This window comes from Strix uralensis, chromosome 8, assembly GCF_047716275.1.
Source record: "Strix uralensis isolate ZFMK-TIS-50842 chromosome 8, bStrUra1, whole genome shotgun sequence".
NCBI classification, from domain to species: Eukaryota; Metazoa; Chordata; class Aves; order Strigiformes; family Strigidae; genus Strix; species Strix uralensis.
Window position 1 is genome coordinate 28,789,426 of NC_133979.1, and position 27,973 is coordinate 28,817,398.

At 52.2% G+C, this 27,973-nt stretch overlaps 3 protein-coding genes across 9 annotated transcripts in view; all 3 read right to left on the reverse strand.

Annotated features, from left to right (window-relative positions):
- The window catches only part of DNM3 (dynamin 3), a 187,962-nt gene extending 179,233 nt beyond the window's left edge, over positions 1-8,729 (reverse strand). For all 5 annotated transcript variants that reach the window (XM_074876866.1, XM_074876865.1, XM_074876864.1 and 2 more), the window contains exon 1: positions 8,531-8,729. In XM_074876866.1, the coding sequence (XP_074732967.1) occupies positions 8,531-8,676 (146 nt within the window). In that variant the 5' untranslated portion in view covers positions 8,677-8,729. The remainder of the gene's footprint in view (positions 1-8,530) is intronic.
- Positions 8,730-16,039: 7,310 nt separating this feature from the next.
- METTL13 (methyltransferase 13, eEF1A N-terminus and K55) lies at positions 16,040-21,748 on the reverse strand. Of its 2 annotated transcripts, XM_074876867.1 has the most exons (8): positions 21,564-21,748; positions 20,398-21,145; positions 19,457-19,656; positions 18,653-18,848; positions 18,256-18,399; positions 17,839-18,051; positions 17,335-17,466; positions 16,040-16,832 (listed from the first exon to the last, which is right to left on the reverse strand). In XM_074876867.1, exons 1-8 carry the CDS (start codon positions 21,714-21,716, stop codon positions 16,558-16,560), a joined length of 2,061 nt encoding a protein of 686 aa, XP_074732968.1. In that variant the 5' UTR covers positions 21,717-21,748; the 3' UTR covers positions 16,040-16,557. The 2 variants fall into 2 exon arrangements, 1 of the variants encoding a protein (XP_074732968.1); XR_012629902.1 differs by lacking the exon at positions 16,040-16,832 and having other exon boundaries at positions 17,555-18,051.
- Positions 21,749-22,814: 1,066 nt separating this feature from the next.
- Positions 22,815-27,452, reverse strand: ITPA (inosine triphosphatase). Of its 2 annotated transcripts, XM_074876868.1 has the most exons (8): positions 27,312-27,452; positions 27,139-27,196; positions 26,991-27,055; positions 26,164-26,237; positions 25,306-25,337; positions 24,452-24,567; positions 23,845-23,921; positions 22,815-23,036 (listed from the first exon to the last, which is right to left on the reverse strand). In XM_074876868.1, the coding sequence occupies exons 1-8, from the start codon at positions 27,372-27,374 to the stop codon at positions 22,916-22,918; spliced, it is 606 nt and encodes a 201-aa protein (XP_074732969.1). In that variant the 5' UTR covers positions 27,375-27,452; the 3' UTR covers positions 22,815-22,915. The 2 variants fall into 2 exon arrangements, with proteins under 2 accessions (XP_074732969.1, XP_074732970.1); XM_074876869.1 differs by lacking the exons at positions 26,991-27,055; positions 27,139-27,196 and having other exon boundaries at positions 27,312-27,420.
- Positions 27,453-27,973: the final 521 nt, after the last annotated feature.

Consider the following 27,973-nt stretch of genomic DNA (forward strand, 5'->3'; position numbering starts at 1 on the left):
ATGCCCTTTTTCCTCTCTCTTTTAAGATTTTTACAAAAGCTTCTGCTATTTCCTGCCCAACGGTGCTCTCCATCAATTCCAAGTGGGGGCTGGGAGGGGAAGAAACCACAAAACACAAAAAAACCCCCAACAATTCCCAGAATTTTTGTGTCAAAGAATAAAGCAGACTTTGCAGGACAACTGTATTCTCCCTAATCAGATATGTTTGCTCTTAGGAAAGAACTAATTTGCATAGGATGTTGGTGCATAAAAGCCTATCCATTCTCAGGATGAATACTAATGCAGCAAGATTTTGTATCTTGATACAAGAAATGAACAACAAAAATTCTTTACTCACTTTAAATTGTTGTCAGTGCTCTAAATAGAAGTTGTTTAGGGTTTTTTTTAATCACTTACAGCTGCCAAATACCATTAACAGAAAAGATCTGAGTAAAAAGTTTTCCTCTATTATATAATCAGATATAAACAGGAAAAAAAAAAATCTGATTGCAAGGATCAGAAAGAAAACAGGTCCCCAACACTGCAGACGTATCAGCTACATGAAGCTAACTACTATACGATTACTTGCATTTAGCAAACAATTCACATCTGCATACTCTGTCATGACAAAACTTTTAGATATTGCAAACTTCAGTGCTGTCATCAAAAACCTAGACAAAATAAGCTCCTGCCCTTCCTCCCAAATCACACTGTCCTGAACTCAGATCCATCAATACAGATTTTTTAAACAGTGGTAGAGCATACAACCAGCTATACTGCATCCCAGTCAAGTCCAAAAAATTTTGCCTCCTCAGAAGCACTGGGATAATACATTTACCTCTTTTGTGGTGGACAAGTTGTCAAACTGTACGATTACTTTTCTTGGTACAATACGAGCCATTTCAGATTATTTTGCAAAGCTGGAATGTAACTGGATTCAATTCTTCTCCTCCCTCCAGAATGTATACACAATGGGAACTGCAGTATAAAGGCAGCCTAAATTTATAGACAGAAAGACAACTACAGAAGGAAGGGGGAAAAGGGGGATGTTTCCAAAACAAGTGATCCAAGTCTCTCAAACAACTTCTCTAGCCATTTTATCCTTTTTACAGGCCTATTTATCCTGCTTTGAGCCTGTAGCATGTGCAAATTAATATACTGTCCATGACAATGTAAAGTCTGTTTAGCTAAACATTGAAATTTAGTATCAGCAATGATCTCCCATCTCTCCAGAAACTGAATTATTACCATGAGAAAATTTTATACTGAAAGTCTGACCAAAACAGGGTTTTATGCTGCTACTTCCCAGAACACTAACAAAGTCATAATGCTGGAAGTCTCAGCCCAGACTCCTAAGGCTTTCCAGCCTATTTCCCAGATCTGATGGACGTAGGGGATCTTCTGTCAACATTTGTTTAGCACCTGAATAAACTAACAGGTGTGCACACAAGGGCACAACACTGCATCTGATGGATTATGCTAAAATTTCTTCAGCAGTTTCCAGCTTGGCTGCTGAACAGATCTGGAACACAGCCCATTCAATCCACCCTCGTGCAGCAGAGGCTAGAGATGTCTTACAGCGGTTCTTGTGCTTGCCACGCAGAGCCCTGCTTATTCTCTGCAAGTGAACTACACAGAGACCATTTTAGAGCATCCTCTATAGCTAGGCACCATTAAATATATGTCTACATTTTTAGGCATCTGCACTGTACATAGTAAACAAAGTAATGAGTACTTAAGGTTACTCTAGCTTTGATTGTATCATCTATGAGGATGGAAACCTAGCTGTATTACAGCAAACAGCAGATCTCCTGCATATCTGAAGAATGAAATCTTGGTGATTTTGCATGGGAACTAGGATGCAGAAATACCATGCTAGGCACTGAATTAAGAGCGTAGCTTCCACATACAAATTATAAAAGCTGACATTGTCACTAGACACTTCAGTTGAAAACCTCTCTTATCTACAGCTACAGTCTCCTTTGCATCCCAGAGGCTATCACAGTCAACAGTACTTGGCAGTACATCAAAGCCCAGCACGCAGTTAAATGGGATTTTGCTCCTCTCTAGTTCAATAATGCTGCCTTGTTCATCTCAATGCAACTTGCTGAAGAAAAAGATGCAAGGTCACAGTTAAATAATGCTCATTTCCTGTTCTCAGCATATTTACACTACAGGCTTTACACTGCAGACACACAGCATTAAAAGGATTCACAGTAACCCAATACACACGAGCATAGCAAACAAGGGGAGTTCACAGGCTTCGATGTACTAGAAGGCCTTATTTTGAAATGCACTGCTTAAAAAAAACCCCACACAAACAGAAAAAGCAAAAATGGCTTCTGCCCCTCTGTGCCTGCAATTAAGAAACAGATAAATACTTAAAAGAACATCATCAATTTGCTCACTGATCAGCTGATAGACAGATAGCAAACCACAAACACTATCTCTCTCAACGACTAAGCTGTAAGGTATAAACTAAACGCCAGCAACGGTCCCCTTCTGGGAAGAAGAAATGCTGCTACATCTTAGCTGTTCAAAGCAGAATCCAGTACTCAGTTTTGGTGCTATATAGGTATCTAAAGCAGCCATCACACAAAGAAAAATGCACAACAGCAAGTTTTAGACTAAAATCAGATTTATCCCGCACTGGTTTTAAGATTATATGCTAACCTCTTCCTTTAGAAATAGAAGTAACTTAAAATCAAAGGAATAAAAATCTAAATCCTCCATACAGTTAAGACAGAGTAAAGACTTGAGGCATATACACGTGGACACAGGTGCAGCTAATGTTTAAGAACCAGTTTGAGGGCATACAGTAAATTAGTGGCAGAGAACAGTGTCCGTACTTCTCTGCTGCAATCCATAGCAGCATCACTCCCTGTGTTTACAGGTGAATGTCCAAACAATCATATGGTTAACATCCATTTATCTAAACTGGAAAGCCTTGTTTTCTGTTTCATCTACAAAAGTAAATAATATAAGCTTGAAACATTAGCAGGAGCAATGCCCATCAAGAAACAGCAAGGTAACAAAGATGCTTGTTATATGTTGATTTTAACACTATAAAATCCTAAGTGTGGGCTCCTTCCTGAAGGCAGTGAGTATCGGGATTTATAACATTATACGAGAGCCTAGAGAGTCAATCAAATTTTCAGAAGTGTCTCTGTATTAAGAATCAGGAAAGTGAAGTGGATACCTACACTCTGAAAAAAAAAAGAAAAGAAAAAACCCACACAAACCTCTCACTAGGTGACTATTCACCTTTTAAAATGATCAGAGGTGTGCAGTCATCTTCAGTACCCTGATGGATTGAATTTCCAGTCACAACTGCCACTAAATTTGTAGCACTGATTTCTCAGAAGGCACTCAAGACCAGACTGCGTTTTTTTGAGGGTTGCTTTTTGCAAGATTTTGATTTTTTTCTGAAGTCTAGGTCTCAGACTTCAAATACTAAACTTGTGTTCACTAAATCACTACAATAGCCTAATCATACATAGTATGCCGAAGTTGCATTAAGACCATATGTACATGTATTCTCGCAGGCACACTTTACAAAAGCGTTAATTGTTACTTATTGATTTAGCATCTCTGTAAACTGCTTGATACGCTGAACTTAAATACCAGAATATAGGTCAGGGCTTCATCACATAGTACAGCTTTCCTTAAAAGAGAAGAAATCTTTTAATTGGTAAAATTTAAATGCCAGAAATAAGAGACACACGGCTCCTCAAAGCAGTTTTAGAGGAAAACTTTTACTTTACCGGGGTGGGGGGGGGAAGATGGATCAGCACTTTTGTTTCACATCTGTTTTTAACTACACATTTGCTTTATTTTGCATGTATCAATTCTCAAGACTTGACATAAAAATTATCTTAAAATCCACAACAGAGTTACATTTAAGACAAAACAAGGCAATCTATATCCCATCTAAATGGCTAAGTTCGTTCTGCAACCTCTAAATCTAAAAATGTATTTGGGGAAGAAACCTAAATGAGCCACTGCCTCATTCACTGCTATTTCTATATAACTGGTATTGACCCAGGAACAATTCTTGCTTTCAGTGCACCAGAGTATTCTGATAACTAGACTAATACACTCAATATAGCAGTACAATGGCTTAATTAGTCAGGAAAAGGAGTGGCCGATTCTCATTTCCAGAAGATCCTTAAGATTAAAAAAAGAATACACAGCACCACACTTCAGTTTGTATCTCCAACTGCTTAGCTTTTTCATGCCTGTTTCACAAAAGAGGAGACTTTTCTGTAAAAAAGTTTTTATGTCAATGACTAAGAACTAAAAGAATAAAATATCTGCACCAATTTCAACTATATCTCCCCTAGGAAGCACACAATCTAAGTATGTGTCTACTTTCTCTGGAGAAATTTCTCTGCTTCAGCAGCCAGATCTAAAGTCCTTTCTCTTCCCCTAATGACTCAACGCAGTCTTTTCACAACCGCCATCTCAAGCAAAAAAATGAGCTGTGCACTGAAGGAATTGTAATTTGAAAAAAAAAAAAAAGTACATATGTTATAATAAACAGCTATACTACATGCAGTGACTGTAAGATTATCCAAAGTGTCTCAGATCAAAAAGCTGCAAAGCTGTGTTACAAAACCAGACCTCCGGCTCTTAAAATGAAAGTGCTTGTTTGATTATGACTGACAGGCTTACAATCAAGAGTTCACATCTCTTATAAAAGAATTATTTGGCCACAGGCAGTTTATATTATAGTAAGCAGGGAAGGAACTAAACAGCTTTCAGCTTTGAAATCTAATCATTAATTTCTTGCTATTTGTAAGAATAAAATAAGGTTCTGATTCAAATCTGGAGAAAGAAGCCCTGACAAGGTAGCTTGCCATCTGTGCCTTTAGTTATCTTAAAAGCCCATTTGGATATATGAAATAATAGAAAACGCTTTCTCTCCAAATACAGTTTCCAGGGATTGCTTCCTGCGATTAGTTTTCTTTTAAGTAACCCTATTATTATCAAAAGCAAGAAGTTTCAAAAGCATAAACAACATACAAGGTCATGGTCCTATACTCATGTGTAGCAAAGGAGTAAGACTGGCAAACTGTTGGTATGAGATGTTTGACTCCCCTTTGCACTTTTGAATCTCTCTCCCACTAAATTCTACCAGAAGATTGCACTAGATCTTTTGCTTCAAATGCAAAACTCAGTATGAGATCCAGTTAGAAACACATACGAAGGTCTAACCCATAAATGGAAATGACTGTTGTCCTCAGGTGCTCTCTGGAATCTCTGTTTCCATCTAAATATAACCAGAATCCCAAGAGGAAACCCGTCAAACACAGTCCTTGACTACCAAAAGCAGCGGTCTCCTACACACAGAGGAGCAATAAGTGAAAAGCAAACTCTCCAGATACTTTAGTGGATGCTAATCCAAATAGTAGCAATAATGGCTACTTTGGGAGATTTGACACTGCCCCACTCCAGCCTTGTTCCAAATCAACCTACAACGACCTAAATAGTTCTGGGTGTCACGCAATTCCTGGACCAGGCAAACATGCAGAATTCATCCTCATGCAACACCAGTGTTGACGCAGATCAAACATGCAATCTAATCCCAACATACTCACTGGCCATTGTTAGTAATTAAGGTTGCCGCGTGCACCTAAACAAGGCTTGGTGCTACCCTGGGGGCAGTGATGGATGTATGTCACTCAGCAGCTTCAGAAATAACAGGACTTGGATCCCACTTCCAGAACCATCTGCCAGCCCACAGAATTATGCCAGAGCCAGATCCCTCACAACCCTTCTGAAAAACAATGGCAATGCATAAACTAGATGGTGGGTAGTGCAGGATAGCCCAATATGTTTCCTGCGCAGTTAGGCTCCAAAACCAACCTCCAACTCTGATACCACCTGCAAGCTAGAAAATAGGTTTCCTCTCTCCAAGTGGGGGGGGAAGTCATCCTTGCACAACCAAAGACCCAATGAAGGACCGGAACAGGCACAATGGTCTAGTGGCTACAGGCAACAGAGAATAACAATCTGATCCTAGAGTTAAGAAGAACCTTTTTAACCTCACTAGAGCTCCACTAACATACTTGGGATATCAACCAACAGCATGTTTGTAGCAAGACCCTACTCCCCAGGTGGAGAACGGCATGTCTTCCTCTTACCAATTACAGCTACTCCTGAAGAGAGAATATCTTAAATGTCTCTCTGAAGGCTAAGAGTTCAAAATCTACTAATGATAATGATTCATGTGGTAAAAAAAAAAAAAAAAAAAAAAAAAAAACACCACCACCCCAAACAAAAAACCATGAGAATTAACACTCCTTCAAAGCAGTGCTAGGCCTATTTTATTTTGATGTGAATTTCAAAGCTGTGTTACTATTAGTTAATGTTCGCCCTGTGGTTAATGACACGTCACGCAATATACCACCAACAGTAAGAAACGAGTGCAACACGTCTCTACAACGAGATGCACTACCTCTATAAGCCGTATTAAGACAGATGTGGGTGTAATAAACTTCTCGTTTGCAGAGAGCAGCTTTATTATCCTGTAAAAACAGGAACGTCCTATGGCTTACTAAAAAGAGCCATAGGCTGTTTTGCCTACCAATCTGACAAGCAAAATGCTTTCCTGATCTCCTGGATATTTATTAATCTGGTTCTGAGGTTTCACAATCAAGTTCTCACAGCTTAGCAAGTACACATCTGCTGACCACACATACTCAGACTGGAGGAAAAGCACGAGTAAAACATAGTTGCTGAAGTCTCACAGAACAGATCTGAAGTAATGCATTTTAATGTCACATTTGCAATAAGCTCCAAGCTTGCAAGTAGGGAGGTACTACAGATCAGCTGACACTATATCTCAAGAAGTTACTGCATAAAACACGATGTGGAACTCTGAGACTGGGTTGAAAGAATCCTAATTCCAGATCAGACCGAGACACCCTAGTAGTGTGTAAGCTCTTTTCTGAAGAGACTCTCTCGCAGTGTCTGCAGGCTGAGTGGTAAATATGCGGGTGAAAAAAGTCATTGCCCTTAGCTTTTCTTCATAATTCTTCCTCAAAATGTCCACGTCTCACTTGTGCAGCTGGCTCCAGCCTCTTGTGCAAATGGGCCAGATTAGCACAAACTGCTCATTTTCACCTTTCGCTCCAGCCAGGCGCATCCTGGCAGCAGGAGCGGGAGTGCGGTGCACTCAAAGGAAGAGCTCCACCTGCGGACCAGATGGAGCAGATCCCTCTAGCAGGGGAGCAGTAACGAGCATCTGGGAGCAGTAACCTCTCCCATCAGCACAGCTGGATCCAAAGAAAGCCATCAGCCCACCACACTCAGCCCCGATCCCAGGTGGGTGCCACCCCAGACAAGGCTTTGCCACAGGGACCAAAATAGCCTTATTGACAGGAAAGATGAAGACGCCTTTCCTCCTCAGCACATGTGCTTTGCACAGCTTTGTGGACACACAGATCAAAAAGTCAAAAGGTTACAAAAATACGTTTTAAAGACTTGTTTGAAGAAAACTGTAATAAATTGATGGCCGGTAGTGATTTCTGAGGATCTCACTTGTGCTTTCTAAACTTGAGAGACTGGCAGTACTCCCAACATCAGTAGTTCGCTACAACCTTCAAGTAGAAAGAACTGACATTTAACACAGTAAGAGTAAATTCTGAAGCAGAGATAAAGAAGAACTGCCTAGTATTTTTATACTGCATATCAAGAGCTATTGCAGCCTGATACATAGCCAGGTTGTGGAAAGACACAGCGTTTAACATTACCTTTAACGAAGATCTCTGCACATGAAAGTTCCCCGATCGCTGCCATACAACAGTACTTGTGATGCTATATGCAGACTAACATTGCAGCTACGCTCTGAAAACACCACCTCTCTCCAGGAGCCCGCACGTTATTTACAGCGAACGCAGCAGGAACTTTTATGAAACAGCAGGTGAAGTTTACGTTTACCTCGGGAGATCTTCAGAGACATAGTCCGTCCGTGGAAAGGGCCACCTAAATCATGAGGCTTCCCCTTTTATCTTTCGGTAATTTTTAGAAAAGATGCTAACAGCCGTATGCGCAGTAGGACGGCACGAAGTGTAACCATCGCTGTGAGAACTATTAAGCGACCAGACCCAGAACCCCCACCGTAATTAGGATTTGGTGTTTTAAACACCGTGTTCCCCCCCCCCCCCCCCCGAGAGCCGTTAACCCCCGCACCGGGCACGTGAACGCCCTCGCACCGGAGTTGCGGCCGCTTCCCCGCAACACGCAAACCAAGGGCGCTGCCGTGCCAGGGCCCGCCTCGCTCCCCCCCGCGGCACCGGCGGCCGCACCGAGCACCCCCCGGCGCGGAGCCGGGACAGCACAACCCCCCCCGCCCCCCTCGTACATCCCCGGTCGCCACCAGCCGCCCCCCGCGCTACGGGGGCGCGGCGCTGAGGCGAGGGGGGGGCGCGAGGCGACCGCTGGAGGTGGAGGGGAACGACCGTTGGGAATGGCGCTTGCCGCCGGCGCGGGAAGGGGCGGGGTGGGGAGGGGGGTCGCTGAGGGGGTGCCGTGCCCGCCGCCTCACCTGGAGACGCAGTTCTCCAGCACGGAGCTCTTGCCGGCGCTCTGCCCGCCCACCACCGCGATCTGCGGCAGGTCGAGCAGGCAGCTCTGGCCCAGCGCCGCGAAGGCGTCCTGCAGACGGTTGACGAGCGGGATGAGCCCCTCCATCCCGCCGCCGCCGCCGCCTCCTCTTTTTCTTCCTCCTCCTCCTCCTCCTCCGCCCGCCGCCGCCGCTGACAGGTAACGGCCGGCGCACTGCGCATGCGCCCCACCCCCGAGCCTGCGGGCGGGGCCTCCGCGGCGCGGCCACGCCCCCGCCCGGTGCGGGCCCCGGTGCGGGCCGACAGGGCCGAGCCCCGGCAGCCCGCGGTAGTGGGGTCCCCTCTGCCCTTTCTGCGGCGGCAGCGACCGCGCCTCCTGCCGGTCACCGGCGCAGGCCAGCAGCTTGCGGGCAGCACCCGCTGCCCACTCGAGCGGCCGGGTGGGCTCGTTCCCGCACAGGGACATGCCGGCCTCGGTGCGGGGACCCGCGGGCACAAGGGTCACCGTTCGCCCAGGTCCACACAGGACCGACGACACCGCCGTGCTGCCCCTGCTCTCCCCCGGGAGCCCCAACCCCAGGCGCCACCCGTCCCGCTGGCAGGAGGGGCCACGGCGTCCCCCCGAGCCCGGGGCGCAGGGCCGCGCCCGGCTGTGCCACCCGCCGGCACCCAGCGCCGCTCTGCCCGTGCTCTGCCCCTGCGGCTCGGGCACCGAGCTGGGGAGAGGGCAAACCGGGAGCACAGGGGGGAGCTGGGTCACACTCGCCTGTGTGCGACCTGACGTCAGCCCTTCCCCATCTGCCAAGCAGGGGATTTGGGAGCAGGCCCGGTGGCTGAATTCCTCCCGGCTCCTGCCTAGGATGGGAACAGAATCACAGAATCATCTAGGTTGGAAAAGACCTTGAAGATCATCCAGTCCAACCACTAACCCAGCACTGACAGATCCCAACTACACCATATCCCTAAGTGCTATGTCGACCCGACTCTTAAACACCTCCAGGGATGGGGACTCCACCACTGCCCTGGGCAGCCCATTCCAATGCCTAACAACCCGTTCTGTAAAGAAATACTTCCTAATATCCAGTCTAAACCTTCCCTGGTGCAACTTGAGGCCATTACCTCTTGTCCTGTCACTTATTACTTGGTTCAAGAGACTCATCCCCAGCTCTCTGCAACCTCCTTTCAGGTAGTTGTAGAGGGCGATGAGGTCTCCCCTCAGCCTCCTCTTCTCCAGACTAAACACCCCCAGTTCCCTCAGCCGCTCCTCATACGACATGTGCTCCAGACCCTTCACCAGCTTTGTTGCCCTTCTCTGGACACGCTCGAGTCATTCAATGTCCTTTTTGTAGTGAGGGGCCCAAAACTGAACACAGTAATCAAGGTGCAGCCTCACCAGTGCCGAGTACAGGGGTAAGATCACTTCCCTGTCCCTGCTGGCCACGCTATTTCTGATACAAGCCAGGATGCCATTGGCCTTCTTGGCCACCTGGGCACACTGCTGGCTCATGTTCAGCCGGCTGTCAATCAACACCCCCAGGTCCCTCTCTGACTGGCAGCTCTCCAGCCACTCCTCCCCAAGCCTGTAGCCCTGCTGGGGGTTGTTGTGGCCCAAGTGCATCACCCGGCATTTGGCCTTATTGAAGCTCATCCAGTTGGCCTTAGCCCATCGCTCCAGCCTGTCCAGGTCTCTCTGCAGAGCCTCGGGAACAGGCGCAGCGGGAACCACGACCTGTCCCTGCAGCACAGGAGGGGCCCTGGCAAATGGCCCCAGTGCTCAGCCAGGGTCAGCCAGGCATTCCCCAGGCCCGTGTCAGGGCAGAAGCCGGGTCTGGCAGGGCTGGTAGCAGGTGGGTGGTTCAGGAACAGGCTAGGAAGCGATAACAAGGTCCAAGCCACATCATTGCAGTGGGTTGAATTAAAAATGCATACTGAGGCCGAGCTAAAAGCACGGGCAAACAACAGAGATGAGATTTATCTGTGATTACTGGCAGCAGTGACAACACAAAAATATCCAAAACAGGGGCTTTGGCGTCCTGCAGCAATAAAAGTTATCCTCTGTATTAAACCAGACACGGACCTCACTCAGTGTGAAAAGCAAAACAAAAGGGAACTGCGAACATCCTGCCGGCTGACAGATACTAACGATCTGGAAGATTATCAAAACTTCTTGGCCAGAGCTCTCAATAATTCTAAAAAAATTACTCTCTACAACAGACTGAATTCTAACCCTGGAAACAAATGAACGGTTTGCTTTAGCTCTGGCTAAAAAGTTTTTAATCGGCGTAACACAGAGATGGCTTCTCTAGCAGTGGCTTTGCCGCTGCGGTTAGACCACCTCGCCAGCATCACAGCCTCTGGGAAAAGCCTTGCAATCATTTCTATCTAGATGGGGCCTGGGGGTTATTGACATAATTATACCAATTAGCAGCCTGATTATTTTTTTCCCCACTCCTGAGCTAGCGGGCTATGCCAGGAGGCACTAGAGTAGCTGCCTGGCCTTCCTCCAGTTCATGGGTTTCTACGGAGGCTGGAAGTCGGGAAGAACAGTAGGGCATTCTGGCCAAATCCGCCTCGTCTGATTTTCAGAGCACTTTGTGCTGCCCCAGTGAAGTAATTAAGATCGGTAGAAGAGCAGCCTGGCAAGAGGATTGCATCTCCACAAGAGACGAATGAAGATTAAAAAAAAGCACGATGCCTCGGGAGCAACGCTATGCACACCTTCAAATTGATAACCTAGGGAACTGTCCTTTCCATTACGTCTTTAAATTACATCTTTGTTTGCTTCCACAATTAAAAAAAAAATATAATAAGAAAACATCTATAATTAGGAAAAGTTTGAGGAATTTCCCCAAATCTGGGAAGTTTCCAAATCAAACTTTGTCTGTTGAAGCTGGGTTAAAGCCGCTAAGTGACCACACTCACCTTGCAACTCCATCACTTACAAAAATCCACTCTCCGCCTCAGAAAAAAGCCACAAGCAGTCAAGTATAGATTTCCCACCTCCTTGAAAAGGCTCGAGCATTTTCATTATGCATGCCAGTGTTATCACGAGGGTGCTCATTTTTGCAACCACTCCAAGAGAGCAGCGAGGAAAGGAAGGGCACCCAAGTGTATCTTCAGATCTCTGTTTTTTCTGACTTCTCCAAGCAGCTTGTTCCAAACCTCTGCGGAGCCCAGCCTGGCTATTTGAATTTGTTGAGATTCAGTGTGGCTAAATTAAAAGAAACAGGTAGTACTAGAGACCATTGCAAAGCTTCTTGTAATGAATAACCCTGAAAATAAAGACCCAAACAAGCATCAGAGGGCCAGGCAAGAAACTGTTTTCCTGGGGACCACCAGGTGTGATCCCCAAGAGCACAGAGCTGCATTGCTCACTGGATAGCCAGCTAAACACGCTCTATTTTTACCCTGCACTCAGTTGTGCCCCACAATATTTATCATTTCTTTTTGCCACGTGACAGGCTCAGCAAGGAGAGAAGACCTTTGCCAACCACCTCTCCCCAGCATGGTGGGAAGGGTGCCCTGCTCCCCACGGTGGCACTCCATCAGCACAGTCTGCTTGCTTTCAGATGTCACCAGCTCCGGCACAGCCCTGCCGAAGCCTGCAGTGCATTTCAGATCAAGCCTACAGACAGCAAGTTTGTCCTGCCTTGACTTCCAGAAAAATATACAGCAAAAATAGTCTGGCTTCAGGATGCAGCTGTAGCATTTGAGCCCACAAAATTGCCCACAGACACTTCTTCCTAACCAGGCAGCATGACGTTAAAACTGAGGACATTTGGATCAGGTCCCCGGGCTACTTTATAAACACACACCAGTGCAATTCCCTTCATGAAAAATGGGTTATAAATAAACTACCAGAGAGAAGATTTGCAGATGCCTGCAGTGAAGAGCCAGGCACGCTCCCCTGCCAGGAGAGCAGGCAGGACCCCAGGGGAAGCAGAGCACAGCTGAGTCCTCCCCCCAGGAAACATTTAGAAGAGGCAGGCTCCTTCACACATGATCTTCTTCTCTCCAGGGTCCTTCCTCACCTCCTTCTTGCTTCAGATACAAACCCAGAGTCTTGCAGAGCTTTTCACACAGCTGATGGGCACAAAGCAGGAGGAGGTGTGGGCAAGGAGCCCCGTGCACGGGAGAGCTCCCAGGTTCTCAGCAGCACCTGGCTCTGCAGTGCTGGCAGGAAGGTACCAGTCAGCATTATGCCTGCGTATCTGCCAGGAGGAGAGCTCAGACCTTGAAGCTGCAAAAGATAGAATTAAAGCTGGTGAAAGAAAGCCAGAGTGGCTGCAGCATTTTCCCCTGTAAAGAGGAGGCGCTTTCTCCCCTGCAGCATGTGGCACTGCTGACTCATGGATCACAGGACAGTGACACCCCAATCCCTGTCCTGTCCGGTGTGATGGCCTCTCTCCCACTCTGGGACCTCCAGTTGCATCCTTTAGTCGTGTGCATCCAGTTGCAGGGTAGAAAAAGGTCACTGTACTGCATTGCAGCCCACAGATATGTTTCCCTGCAGCCCTGAGCACCCCAGGAAAGAGCCATAGTCCCTCACTGCAGCCTGGCAGCACGCTTGCTTCCTTGGTCACAAAGCCAGGCAAGCCAAGTGCTTTCCCGAGGGAAGATTTTATGGACAGAACACTTCCCAACCACTTCCACTCTCCGGGATGTAGCTGTTGCAGCGCTTGCTGTGCTGTGACCCTGCCCTGCCCGGGCGGCAACAGCATCCCCATCTGGCAGGGCCAGGCTTACCCCAGCAGAGCTCTTCCCAGCTGGAGGGAAGCAGCCTCAGCACTCAGTCCCTGCAGCTTTTATTACTGCAAAATATCTCCCAGCTGCTTGACATACTTTCAGCTGGTGACAGTATGTCCCCCATCCACCTCCACCCTCTTCCTGAAGTCCAGCCACTTCCAGTCCTTCTGCAGAGCAGGGATCTGGGCTGTGACACCTGAGGAGGTTACACCATACAGGGTATATGTGTGGCACCCCACTGCTGCCTGCTCACGGTGTCTCTGTCCTGCTAGCTGCCTGGCCACAGAGTCACCCTGGGCCAAAGAGCCTCCACGGCTGGGCATGATCAGCTGCATCCCTCCACCCAAAATCAGGAAACCCAGGGCTGACCCATCAGTTCCCAGCGCCTTGCTCACTGGAGCAGCAGCAGGACAAGGATGTGATGCTCTGAGAGGGATTTGGGCTCAACCAGACCAAAGCATCCTCAGCTGGCTACAGCCTCACACCTGAGCCACGCAATGAGTTACGTGGCCATCTCTTTTTATACGGGGAAATCCAGAAAGGAAGAAAGTCAACATCTCAAAGCCAGCGGAGGTTGCTAAGTGACAGCAGCGCTTGTTTCTATCCCGCCACTTACAGCATGCCTACGCTGCAAAGGAAGGAAGTGAGGAGTAAAGGATGTAAACATGAGTATATTGCCAAAACACTCAACAGAAACGCAGTTGCCAAACATATACACTAGCTGCATGTTTTGGCTGCCAGGAGAGAAATATTTACTACACATCAATTATTCCAGCCTTGGAGCATTTTACCTGCAGAGGAGGATTTCGGGTATTTGCAGCACTCATGAATTTGCCAGTTTTCCAGCTGAAATATATTTCCAGACCAAACTTGTAGGGCTGTCAGTAGCTGCAAGGACAGCTGCAATGAACTGAGATTTCATCCTTATATTGTTTCTAATAGATGGCTTTTGTTTTTCCACCAGGATGTGGCGTTACGCAGCGATTAGGAAACACAACAGAAAGGCAGGACTGGACAAGGGAGGGATGAACACAGCCTTTGTATGACCTCCTGGGGAAGAAAGGAGATGGTTTTGGTAAGATAAAGGACACACACACACAAACCTATGTCATTGGAATTATGTTGAGAACTGAAAACTAAGTTAAAAATAGACTAAATGCAGCAGTGCTGATCCAATTGAGAAATTTGCCATCGCTAAGCTGGATGGATAATGGGTATCTTTCAAAACAGTGCTCATTACAGAGGAGCTTTAGAAACTAATTGCATGGGGGCAGGCAGACTTCCACCCAGCTTGAGCTCCAGCCTTGTCTCTCCCCTTGACCAGTGACCACGTGCTGCCCCAAACACACTACAGTGCAGAGGAGCGACCGGGTGGTGAGCAACATGTGGAGAGCACATGCCCATGCTGCCATCCTTTATCTGAGGCAGGGAGCAAGTGCCTGGGAACCATCAAAAGCACTTATTTAAAAAAAGCATCTGCTCCCTCAGCATAGAAGCAGGCCAGCCCAGGAAGAAAGTAGGGCACCGATTTGTCCCTCTGTGTGTGAAGGTGAGTACGGCAGGGAGCATCCTAGAAGGGATCTGAGCAGAGCGGTTTCCAAAGCAGAACCTGCTGGCAAATTAAAATACAGTCAGTCGCTGATCAGAGGGACGTGCTTGCTGTCAGCATGGCTGCCCTGTTTCTCGCATGGCGCAGTGGCTGCAGTTCCCATCAGTTCAGGGGGTAAGAGCTCATGGGGTGCCCTTTCCATGGTCACTGGGGGGCTGGGGAACTGCAAGCCCCGGGCTCACGCACCCTCTTGGCTCAGCTTTCCAAACAAAGGAGGATTTCCCACAAGTGGAGGAGAGATGGGTCCTGCTGGGGAAGAAGCTGATGAGCAGCAGCCCACCACCACCCTGGTGGGACAGGGTGCATGAGCTGCAAAGCTGGCGAGGGCTCCTGCAGCTGCTGTTGCCTCCACACCAACAGCTAGGTCAGGTCCCTCCTGGAGCTGCTTCGGGTGTGTTGTTACCACCCTGGGCTGTGAAAGGTGGCTGGGGAGGGTTTGCTTTGGGAAGCAGCTGCCAGAAAGATGTCCTTGCTCAGGCTGCCAGCAGCAGAAGGGAGCACAGGGTGAGGGTGTGGGATCAGTGGCAAAGCATCATGGTGTCTGAGCACATTGTCACGCGTTGCAAGCTGGTCACTTTGGTACCATGTCTCACTCATTTTGGTACCGGCTGTTGCAGGGAAGACAAGCCCCCCAGCAATGACTTCTGATGAATGTGGGAGCACCAGCAGGTCAGCTGCTCTGTAACCAGCCAGGACACACAGCTCAGCTCTTCAGCTAAATTTCACAGGGAGGGAGCAGGCTTTGAAACCCTCTGGAGAGACAAAATGAGGCACCTCGGCAGCAATAGGGTGCCATGGGAACTCTCCTGCTGTCTTTTCATCCTGCTGGAAGACTGACCTGCACCAGCTGAGTGAGTGGATTGGTGTGCCCAGGGGCCTGAGCACAGGGCTGGGTCCCTGCTGGCCCAGGGGGCGGGAGGCTTGGGGGCCCCGGGGGTTACAGGTCCCAGTTCACAGTGGTGATGGCTGGAAAGATGCAGAAGCGGGGCAGGCACATGGCGGGGTCCAGTTTGGGGAAGGTGAGCAGGAAGGGGGCAGGGGGGTACAAGAGGCAGCTGCCTGCCCCCAGGATGTGCCCTTGAGGTGACCGTACGGTTTCCAGGGGTGCTGGCCACTCAAGAAATAAGCCCAGCAACACACTGTGGGCCTCAGAGCAGCCCTGAGCACTTTATTTTCACAGCTCTCAGCCTACCCACACACATCCACAACCAGGCCTAGAGCACAGCTGGGGCTCTGCACAGACACCAGTGACCAGACACCACACTGGAGATGTGGGGAGATGCAGCATGGCGGGGGTGGGGGGAAGGAGCTGTGCTAGAGGGGAAGGGGATGGTCAGAGGGACGTTCTTCCCCACAAGGGGAAAGCAATGGTGACAGACCCAAACCACAGTCCTGCCAGTCCCACAGCACCTTCCTCCGCTCACCACCTCAACGCTGCCCCTTGGGCTGCGGAGCCCTCCACGGTCCCAGACCGCTTCCCGGGGAGCCACGCTGTGGGGAGTGCTTCCCCATGCCAGTTCCATCCCTCAGGCAGACCCAGGCTAGCACCGGCCCCTCCAGTGTGGCAGGCCCAGCCACAGGCACCCCTCCGCTGCAGGGCCACAGCACCCAAATAAGGACCTGTTTCTTGTTCGAGTGGCATCAAAGCCCCTCTCAGAGAATCTTGACAGCCTGCAGCACGTCTGCCAGCACATACGAGCTGTCCCAGGGGCGTCCAGGCTGCCGCAGGGCCCCTTCCAGCGCCTGGGCACGTGCCCCCAGCTCTGTGGGGTCCCGCTGGCCCTCAGGACTGGGCTGACAGAACAGGATCTCGTTGACTTCCCCTTCAATGCGGCGTGCGTAGAGCAGTGGGAAGACCTCCCTGAGGGTGGCCAGGACAGACTCCTTCAGCCGGGCGTCACGGCACACCAAGTTGAGCACGAAGACCCCTGCAGCAGGACGAGAGGAATGGGAGTTCAAACCATCCCACATATACCGCCCTGCTCCCTGCCTCCCTGTGGGAACGCAGCTGAATTGGTGCCACCCCGGTGCAAACATCTTCCCCGCAGCAGCACGAGGAGGACCAGCATCCCCCTGGTGCCCTTGGCCCAGGTCCACGTCCCTGCTGCCACACGGGTCATGGGTGGCCACATGATCTGTTCCCAGGTACCGCCTACACCCTCTGCCTTCCCGCAACCTTTCTTCGTCCCCCAGGATGTCTCAGCCACCCTGACCCAGCAGCGCCACGGGCCACCCACTCCTCCCTGCTGTCACAACACCCACTGAAACACCTGGATCCAGGATCTGTCAGGAGCAGCAGATGCCATGCAGCAATCCTGGCCACGGTGGCTATTCTCCAGGATGAAAAACCATAGCACAGCCCTGTTACTCAAACTCTGCACAGGACCTGCCAGCCTGGCTGCAGGGACATAGCCAGATGTCTCCTCCTACCTTCCGGCTTGAGGATGGTTTTAACTTTCTGCAGAAAGGGCTTTTCCACAAAGGCTGGGGGCGGGCAGCTCATCCCCACTGTGAGATCTTTGCTGTCCACATCGAACATGATGGCATCGTACTGGGCTGAGGCTGCAGGAGGGAGAGCAGATATTTGTTATGCCATGGGAAAGAGATGAGTCAAGCACGGTGGGGAGGCAACAAATAGGGTGGTGACGACCCGCCCTCTGCCACGTTACAGACGCTTCTCTCTCCTGAGGTTTCTCTTTCCAAATGAAAGCCACAGCAGCAGCCCTCAGCACTGGGGGAGGCAGCAGATCTAAGGTTCCCTGCACATGTTGGCAAGGACAGGCCTGTGAGCTGCTGAGACCTGGCGAGGCTGGAGCTCGTGACACATGGCAGGAAATGGGCAGGGATGGGAAGCAGAGGGTGAAAGCAGCCCAGTCCCCAGCATGTCACCCACTGGCCTCGACAGGGCACCCGGGATGCTCCACGAGATGGTACCTTCAGCTGCTAGCTTGGCCACATAGTCCAGGCCATCGGAGATGTGCACCCGCATCCGGTCGCCCTGGAAGAAGCCAAACCAGCGCGTGGACACCTCCAGCATGGAGGGGTCGATCTCCACCACGGCCACATGGGCCTGTGAGAAGTAGTCATGGATGAAGAGGGGCAGGCTGCCCCCGCCAAGCCCCACTACCAGCACCGCCAGCGGGCTTCCTGCCAATGGAGAGTGCTCTGTGAGTCACCGGGACAGCCCCGCTCACACCACCCATCCCACCCTCCTGCCCAAACCGCTCTGGGAAGGGCACACGGGGTGCCGCAGCCAGGAAAGCCCTTCCCCAATGAGCTGGGGCATGGGGACACACACATGCCTGCCCCACGCTTGCCTTGGGCACAGCCTCCCACCACCAGCCTCGTCACCTGGGAGGGGGTCGGGGCCCCCCAGCAGGCAGAGCCCCGCGACCATGGCCTTGTGGTGCTCACAGCACAAGTAGCTCTTGTCAATGGCTGCGGGTGGCTCAGTGGGGCTGGGTTTCTTCTTGTCCTTCCTCCGTTTCTTCTGGCCTGAACAAGAGGCATCGGCTGGTAAGGCAAGGCAGCAGACAAGGATGCTTTCTAGGGACCAGCCATCCCCAGCCCATCCCACCCACGAGGCAGGCAGCAGGGCGCAAAACCACTTCCAGAGCTGCCCCGTGACAAGACAGGCAGTTCCTACCGGGACTTTTATCTTCCTCTGCTATCAATCTCACTCTCTACCACCCTAAAAAGTCACCCTTGGCCCCTGCCCCTTCCCAGCTGCCCAATCTGTCCCACATACCTGGAGGAGGCATGGGGGCCAGAAGGCGAGCCTCTGACTGTACCACATTCCTGTTGTGGAGGAAGATGAGGCGTCGGAAGTAGCAGCTGCCATCCCCCTTCACGTCCTCCACGACATACTCCCCGCTCAGGGGGCTGGTGTCACGGTGCTGCACTGTCCGCACCCCGATGTCCCCTCCTACAGACAGGAAGGGCACCTGCAGGGAGGACGGAGACCAGTGTGAGGAAGGAAAGGCTGTAGGAACGGACTCTGGCATTCCTCATGTCCTGACCACGGCTAAAGAGCTGGGACAAAGCAGACACAGTGTGGGAGCAGTGGGATGTGCCATAGATGGCCACAGGGGAGCTGGGGACCAGCACATGGGACACCAGCTTCCCTCCCATATACATGTGTTGGGGTACAGGGAGAAAATACCCCAAGACTTCTTGCAAGAGCTCAGGTTTGGAGAATTAGGGCAGGAAGGAGGAGGCAGAAGGGACAGGAGTGATTAAAGCTAAGATTAAGAAGGGTCTGGATGCTCTCAGGATGCCTGGTTTTCTTGGAATGTTGGGTCTCAGAGGGCAAGGACTTCACACTGAATTGTGCCATGCAGGCACCTCAAATCCTGCCTCCAAGCAGAGGCAACCAGTTGGAGATAAAAAACAAAGGAGCTACACCTGAGACCGGCCTCCTCCCTGTCAAGGCAGCCAGCTCACACATTGCAGCTTGGCGTCCCTCACAGAAGAGGGACTCGCTGCTGGTGGAGAGCCAGTCTGGCCCTGGTTTTGGGGAAGCCAAGCGAGGGGGACGGGTGGTGGGGCTCACCTGCTGCCGGGCAGGGAGGCCCGGCGGGGCCAGCTCCATCACCTTCCCCGACAGCTCTGCCTGGATGCCCGCCATGCCCTCGTAGTGCTGCTCCCTGTGCAGGGCCACGGTGACAAGGCGCCTGAAGCCCGCGCTGGCGGCCAGCTGCCTCCGCCCTTCCTCCATCCCAAAGAGCCACTCGGTTTCTCTGCCCTGCGGGACTGCAGAAGGGGCTGCCATCAGTCTGGGCCAGTCCCAGTCCCTGAGAAACCACCCCGGCCTCCAAGAGAGGAGCTACAGGGAATGGCAAGACATCACAAGGAGGTACCGCTGCATGCCTAGAGCTGTGCTCTGCAACCATCAAGAGGACCTTCCCTGTTTTGGGCAGGCTCACGCAGGAGGCTGGAAAAGCCACACCTCATAAGAAGGGGGTGTCCCAACGGCCTCAAAACCCGTCTCCAGGCTGTGCTAAGCCTCAGCTTTGCAGGCACACAGGGAGGGAACAGTGCTGCTGGCAGAGCCCAACACAACTCCACGAGGTGCAAATGCAAAAGCGAAGCGCAGCCCCGAGCAGGCTGGGCCTGGTAAGTCAGGACGCCCACACAGACCAGCGACACCTTTCCAGCTGCATCTGCTGGGCTCTGGCTTTATGCAGCGATGTGCTACGGCAGCTGTCACCAGCATCAAGGCAGGAATCACCACTTTGGAGGCAGGGCAGGCAGCATCCCTCTGCTGCCAGACGGGCATCCACTCAGCCAGCAAGCTCTGTGACAGATCTTTGCTTGCACCACCAGGAAAACACATGTCCCACCACAAAGCCAGGACTAAAACATTAACCAAACCACACACAGGTGGGTTATTTCCCTCTCCAGCCCTGATTTCAGTGGCGCCAGGACCGCTGGCCATTTTGCAGCTCCTGGCCAGAGCACCATCTCATTGCAGGCAGGAGAGGCTGTACTCACTGATGAAGATGGCGAAGTGATTGTCCCGGGAAGGTTTCACTGAGGGGCTGTCGACCACATGCAGCGTGTAGCGAGGCTTCCTGCTCTCTTTGTCACACAGATCCAGGGAAACCTGCTCCCCGCAGGGAGTTTTGCTCAGCTGGCTACAGAGCAGGGCGTAATGCTGCCTGTCCTTCACCGCTGCCACCAGCCGCTCCGCACTTTCCACCCGCATCGGCTTGTCCTGCTCCTCAGGGCAGATCTCCAGGATCTGCGGTGCTGAGCCAGGGATCTTCCTAAACTTTGTCATGACATAGACAAAGACTGGTAGGACAAACTGCTGCTTGTCCCTGCTGCTGGCCAACTGATGGACACGCACGACCCAGCCTTCCTGGGAGAAGTATTCCACCGCTTTCTTCAGCACATGGGCTTGAGCCAGGGAGACGCAGAGGTAGCGCCCTCCTACCTGCAGGACCCGGCTGATCTCAGCAAACATCTTGTCCACCTTGGCTAGCGTGGCCTCCTCTTCATCCGTGAGGATGGCATCCAGTGTGCCTTTGTCCAGGACCACCTGGAACTGGGCGTCAGGGAAGTCCATCTGAAGCATGTCCATCAGCACGTAGCTCATCTTTGGCCTCCTGCTCCCGCTCCGCTCTTGCATCTGACGGATCACGGTGTCACTGACGTCAATGTTCACGATGTCCTCGCACATCCCCGTGTCATACATCTGCTCGCTCAGCTCCGAGTTCCCGCAGCCCACCACCAGAACCTGGGGAGCAGCACAAGAGCAGCGTGATGGTGAGAACACCCTGGAAACACACCCCAAAGCGTTTTATGAGCAAATATCAGGCACGGCCATGAACCTTTTGTGACAACCGCACCTGTAGCACCTGCAAACCCACTCTCCGGGGCACTAAAATAACATTTCCATATAGAAAAGTCACATGAGCATAGAAGCGATGCGTCTGCTGCACCTCTTTTGGGATGATCTGGGTGTTTTAACCCCCAGAGCTCCCCATACCAGGGCGACTCGGGGGTGTCTCCTCCCACTACGGCACACCGGGGGCTTCGCATCCTCTGTGTCCGCGCACGATGGCCGTTTAGGCCGGGACGCGGCGGCGCAGGGCTCACCGCCCAGGGCGAGGCGCGGCCCGGGCCCACGGCGCTGGGTACCAGACAGAGCTCACCTTGTCGCGGGGCCGGACGTACTTGTGCAGGACGGGGCAGAGCTCCGGGAAGGCCCCGTACCACTCGAAGGGCCGCTGCCCGCGCTGCCGGAAGAACCGATCCCAGTACCGTGCCGAGCCGAAGTCCCCGGGGCTCCGCGGCAACAGCTCCATGGCCGGGCCAGCTCAGCGCCGCCGCTCGCTCCCGCCGCACGTGTCCGCGCGCCCGCCGCGCCGCGCTGACGACATCCGGGTGCGCAGCGCGCCCATTGGACGCGGCGGTGCCGCAGCCGATTGGCTGCCCCTCCCCCGACCGCTTCCCATTGGCTAGCCGCTCCGCTGGCCCCGCCCCCGCCAGGCCCGGGCCCTGCTGCTCCGCGCTACCACCGCGGTCTCTGCTGTTCCCCAGGCGGAGAGAATCACAGAATTGTCTGGGTTGGAAAGGACCTTGAAGATCATCCAGTCCAACCACTAACCCAGCACTGACAGTTCCCAACTACACCATATCCTTAAGCGTTATGTCAACCCTACTCTTAAACACCTCCAGGGATGGGGACTCCACCACCTCCCTGGGCAGCCCATTCCAATGCCTAACAACCTGTTCTGTAAAGAAATGCTTCCTAATATCCAGTCTAAACCTTCCCTGGTGCAACTTGAGGCCATTACCTCTTGTCCTGTCACTTATTACTTGGTTCAAGAGACTCATCCCCAGCTCTCTGCAACCTCCTTTCAGGTAGTTGTAGAGGGCGATGAGGTCTCCCCTCAGCCTCCTCTTCTCCAGACTAAACACCCCCAGTTCCCTCAGCCGCTCCTCATACGACATGTGCTCCAGACCCTTCACCAGCTTCGTTGCCCTTCTCTGGACACGCTCGAGTCATTCAATGTCTCTTTTGTAATGAGGGGCCCAAAACTGAACACAGTAATCGAGGTGCAGCCTCACCAGTGCCAAGCACAGGGGTAAGATCCCTTCCCTGTCCCTGCTGGCCACGCTATTTCCGATACAAGCGAGGATACCATTGGCCACCTTGGCCACCTGGGCACACTGCTGGCTCATGTTCAGCCGACTGTCAGTCAACACCCTCAGGTCCCTCTCTGACAGGGCAGCAGGGAACACCCAGCTCGGGCCCACCCCCCCCCCCCGCCCCCACCAGATGCCGCGGCCCCTGCAAGTCCCCCGCAAGGCACAGATGTGCAGCCTAAATAACCCAGAGCTGCTGGGCTGCGCAGCGCTTCTGAAGCAACAACAACGGGGAAAAAAACTGTAGCAGTGGCTTCAAAAGAGGAGCAGCTTTAATGACAGTCCGCAGCAGAGCTGAGCTCTCCCGGGGCGGCATGTGACACAGACAATCCCGGGCGCCCGTGGCCCAGGGAGATTAGCTGGGACCAGAGCGGGGCTCTGTCGAGTTGCTCTGAAGAAAGAAGGCGGAGAGCTCACTCAGCGCCCTGTAACGGTGCGAGATCGAGTTCTTCACTGCCTTGGGCAGTTCGGCGTAGCTGGAGGGGAGAGAAACCACAAGTCTGAGCAGCAGAGACGCTACAGCACACGTCCTTAACTGACCTTAACAAATATGGGATAACTAATTTACATGTCTGTGGGAGAAATCACAAGTCTCCTATTACTTTTAGAAAAGTACCACCTAGATATTAAGACTTTGTATAGACTTTGTCTAATAAATGGTCTCAGAAATCTTGAAGTAAAAGCAGGCTGCTTTGCGGTTTTAGGCAGGTTGTGCATAGAAGAAGCTGCTTTACAATTAACTTAAATGACCACAGAAAATAGCAAATCCTTGTGCTCATAAACAGCATCTCTATTTCACTAAAGTGTGTTTTTTCTTTGCGAGTAGCCTCTTCCAAAGGCTTAAAAATGGAAGTTAATCTTTTTTTGTATAATATCCACATGGTGTGTCCAGTTATGACCAGAAAGCCCAGGAAGGTGGTGGAGTCCCCATCCCTGGAGGTGTTTAAGAGTTGGGTCGACTTAGTGCTGAGGGACCTGGTGTAGCTGGGAACTGTTAATGTTGGGTTGATGGTTGGACTGGATGATCTTCAAGGTCTTTTCCAACCTAGACAATATTGTGATTCTGTGATTCTGTCCCCCCAAGTCACCAAGAGCTCACCCTCTGCTCACTGTCTCCCTGCTCGACTGCAGTGGCCAGCAACCCCCACCCTGACCCGGGGGTTCCCCGACACCCAGCACGTTCAGATCCACGAGGGTGTTTTCTCCCTGCCACCCTTCCTCATGACACACAATCCTGACCCTAACTTTCCTTAAGTAAAGAGCTGTAGGTAAAACACCACTTACGTCTGGTTGTAGCCGTCGGGCTGAAAGCAGGGATCCCAGCCAAAATCTCGAGGGCCTCTGGGCTCTACTATCATCCCCTGCCATGAGAAAGCAAAGCAGCCCCATAAACCACGGTTTTGCAGCACTTCCCTCGCAGTTGCATTTCAGAGACAGACTAAAGAGCTATACGCAGTTCCAGCTCACGCTGTGGCCACCACAGGCTCACTGTGTGGTGCTGTCCTCGTTCCCAGGGCATGACCAAAGTCAGCAGCTCCAAACTCAGTGCTCCATCATGCTGCCCTATGCTGAAAGCCCCTTTACCTCCCCAATGAACAGAGCTAACAACTGCACTCAAATCCAACCCTGCCAGAGGGGAAGGAGAGGGCTGAGGAGCCTGAGGTAACGTGCAAAGCATTCGGTACGTACAGCTGGGCAAAAGGGCTGCAGCATTCGGCACCTACTGCCCACCAGCTGTGCTCTCCCTCAGCCTGTGCCCAACACAGAGAAGCTCCGAGGGCATTCAGTGACCCAGGGGCCACTAAAATAGTCCTCAGATCCAATGGTGTTACAAAATTCACATTACAGCCCTCCCCCTCAGCATGTTCCCTTCCCCAGGCACAACACCTACATGAGTCTGGCCTTTGAACAGCTTCACTGGCTCCTCTGGGTTTCCAGTACTGAAGGCAAAGGTACAGAGTGCGTAGGCAGTTTTGTCTTCAAATCCAGCCAGCAGCTTGTACAGGCCTGAGCAACACAGAAAGGATCCCAGCGTTACTGCCTTTCCCTGGGAGCACAACACACCCACCTAGAGACGGATGAAGGGAGCATTCTGCATTCGCACCCACGAGGGAGAGGAAGAACTATGGGAGGTGCCAAGGCTCAGGCACAAGGTGCTCTTGACCCAGTCCCTTGTATGAAAGGGATCAGACCTAACACTGTGTGAGCTGCAGGGCCCATTAATAGTGTAATTTGGGAGTGGAAGCAAATGAGTGTGCGGCACCATAGAGGACTAAAGCCCACTCTGAATTAGCATGATTAATGCTCATGCTCGTGATGCCAGTGCGGGATTTGCAGTCACACTCTTAACCGAGGGATCAAAGGCAGTCACTGCACACCAGGGGACGTGAGCACTAGCGGAGAGGGGCTTGCACAAAAGCTAAAGGGAGCAGCAGGTCTTCCAGGTCACACTGATGACAGGACAAGAAGTTCCCACAAGCCCTGCCACCAGCCTGCAGAGGCAGGAGTCTGGGAACCCAGGGATGATGGTGAAGCTACTGAGGCAAAGCAACATCCCATGAAGGGCACAGAACAGGCTCAAGGAGAGAACACGAGGGGTCAGAGCTGGACAGACAGGAAAGAAAACTGCTATTAAATGGGCAGCGTGGTGGGCAAGCACGCTCAGCAGAACCCAGCACAGGCAGGGATCCATTCCATTTGGAAAGAACCGAGTTACATGCAGAGCAGTAACATGGGAGGCAGTACCTTCTGGTTTGAGTTTTTCCAGGAACCATTTTCTGAAAGGGAAGAAAAGAGGGAAGATGAATTTTTGCTATTACTTGCCGTATTTCTCAGAAATACAGGCATCCTTAAGACATTGTTGTCTACACTTCCATAGCCCTTTAAATGTGCTGTCAAATCACTTCATTCTAGGCTATTTACCAACAAAGACAAACTTAGCTCTTAAATTGAATGAGACACAGTGAAAACAACAGCAGGGTATTTAATTTACTGCATTACTGGGGTCTATGTAAACAACCTAGTTTCTACTCGTGGGCAATGACATGCTGACTCAACTTGTTCACATCTTACACCCAGTTCTAATGCCAACTTCAAATATAAAGCTTTTATGTCTCTGCTTAGCTCAGCAAAGATAGTTTGGAAGAATTAATCACACTAAAAGTTAATTCCAGGAGCTAAGGAAGTATTTTATTAGAGGAGTTATACTGTAATGTAATAATTTTGTTATTAGCTGGATTAAAGCAGCCCCTATGAGAACCTATAGGACACTCATCCAACAGTCCTGCTGAAACACACAGTGCCTTAACTATGCAGAGCTCGCTGTGGGGCCAGGTTCCCAAGCTGCCTGCAAGGGCAGGCACCACAGATAAGGAGCCAAAGCCAATAATTCAGGTCTGTCTGTGTTGTCCTACACCATGATTTACAGCAGGGCTCAAGGAGTTAAGTCCAGTCCCTAGGGTACAGGATGAAGCCAAGGACACAGACCAGTAATCACCTCCCTGACCCTACTGGTGCCTGGAGAATCCCCCATGACGCACACCCTGCCAGCCTGTGCTCTTAAGTCTAGGACACGAAGAGTGAAGCACATTCCCTCCTACTTACATGTAGGGTCCTGGAAGCCCCCCCAGGGCATTGAAGCACAAGCAGGTATCCTCTACTATAACAGGTCCCTGAACCTACAGCAAAAGCCCAAGAGATGGAAAGATTAGACCTAGAGGAAGGCACTGCCTCCAAACTCAGCTTTTTGCTCTATTCTATTGCTATGATTCCACAATAACAGGAACATCACAAAAATCCAGAATCACTAGAGCTCTTCACTTCAGAGGCAATCCACAGCAGACAGACACAACCAAACCCATGCTCTCCCCAGGCAGGCAGCAGTGGCCAAAGCATGGAGGGTAAGATCTTCCATCGAGAAAACTGAACAGAAGTGAACACCCCTGCCCTCTTGGTGGGCCGGAATGGTGGGACAAGGAGAGGGAAAGCCTGTGTCCTGGGGGCATGCCTGCATTTTCCTTGAGTCCAAATCCTCGCTTGGTTATTTTAAGACAGCCATCCCAGAGACAGCTCTGGAAGGTGATCCATCAGAAGCTCCAGCTGACAGAAAACTCAGTGTCCCACAACTGCCGGGGCTGGACTGAAGGAGCTGTCATGTCCTTCTGCTGCTTGAGGGACACAAGAGGCCAGAGGAGCACTGTGCAACCAGTGAGAATTCCCCATCACCCAGCACAGGCCAGGAACAGCCAGGTGATGGGAGTGCAGCGAGGCCAGGCCAGGCCCGGATGTGTCCCTGACTTTCCTCAGGGCCGGATCAGAAGCCCCGATGCCCCCATCTGCCTCCCACCCCGCCGGGGCTGGGGTGCCCCGGAGCTCCCGCACCCACACCACCGCTCCAATCGGCGGGAAAGGGGAAGGAGAAAGCGAGCGACCTGCCGGGCGGCTTCGCGGCACTTCTGCACGGAGATGTCGTCCGGCTCCCCCTGGTACTCCGGCACTGAGGACACAAAGGCCGGCGCTGAGGAGACCCCCGGGCTGGGCCGCGCCACCGCGTCCCCCCGGGCCCCGCCGCCAACTTACGGTCAATTTTCTTCGCCACCAGCGTGTAGGGAGAGGAGTCCCCCAGGATCTGAGTGACCTGCGGAGGGAGAATGGAGGGAAACCCGCCCGTCAGGCCCCGGCCCCGGCCCCAGCCCCGGCCCTGGCCTGGCCTGGCCGCCGCCGCGCGTTGCCACGCAACCGCCCCCTCCCACCTCCTCCAGCTTCTTGGCGTTGCCCGTCACGAACACGACGCTCCGCCGGGCCGGCGCCGCCATCCCCAGCCCGCGCGGCGGCCGCACCTGCGCGCTGAGCCGCCAATCACCGGCGGCCGGCAAGGCCCAGCCAATGGGGAACGCTTCCGCCCGTGCCTCGGAGACGCAACTTCCGGTCCCTGCGGGAGGGCTCCTGCCCCTCGCCGGTGCGCATGCGCGGGGGGGGGGGGGGGGGGGGCTCGTCCCGGAAAGTCTCGCGAGAGCTGCGCGGGGCGGAGCGCGGGTACCATGGCGGCCGTGTTCTCCAGGCCCGCCCCTCGGCGCCCGTCCCCCGCCCCTCACCGCCTCAGGCCCCGCGGCCGTCGGTCCCCGCCGGCTGAGGCCCGGCCTACAGCGGGCACCGGCACCTCCAGCGGGGCGGGGGCGACCCTGTCCCTGCCCTATTCCCGCCGGCCGCCTCCCTGTTTACTTCCCCAGCGTTTGGCAGCCGCGGCCGGAGGATCCCTCTCCCTGTTTTCCCAGAAGTAGAATCACATGTAGCTGGGGGAATCGGGCAGTGGATTGTGCTCCAACGGCTGCTGCTATTTACTTCCCGACCTTGGGCACGTCTTTGCACTTTCTGACACCAGATTTCCTACGTAGGAGTGACCCATCTTTGTCAA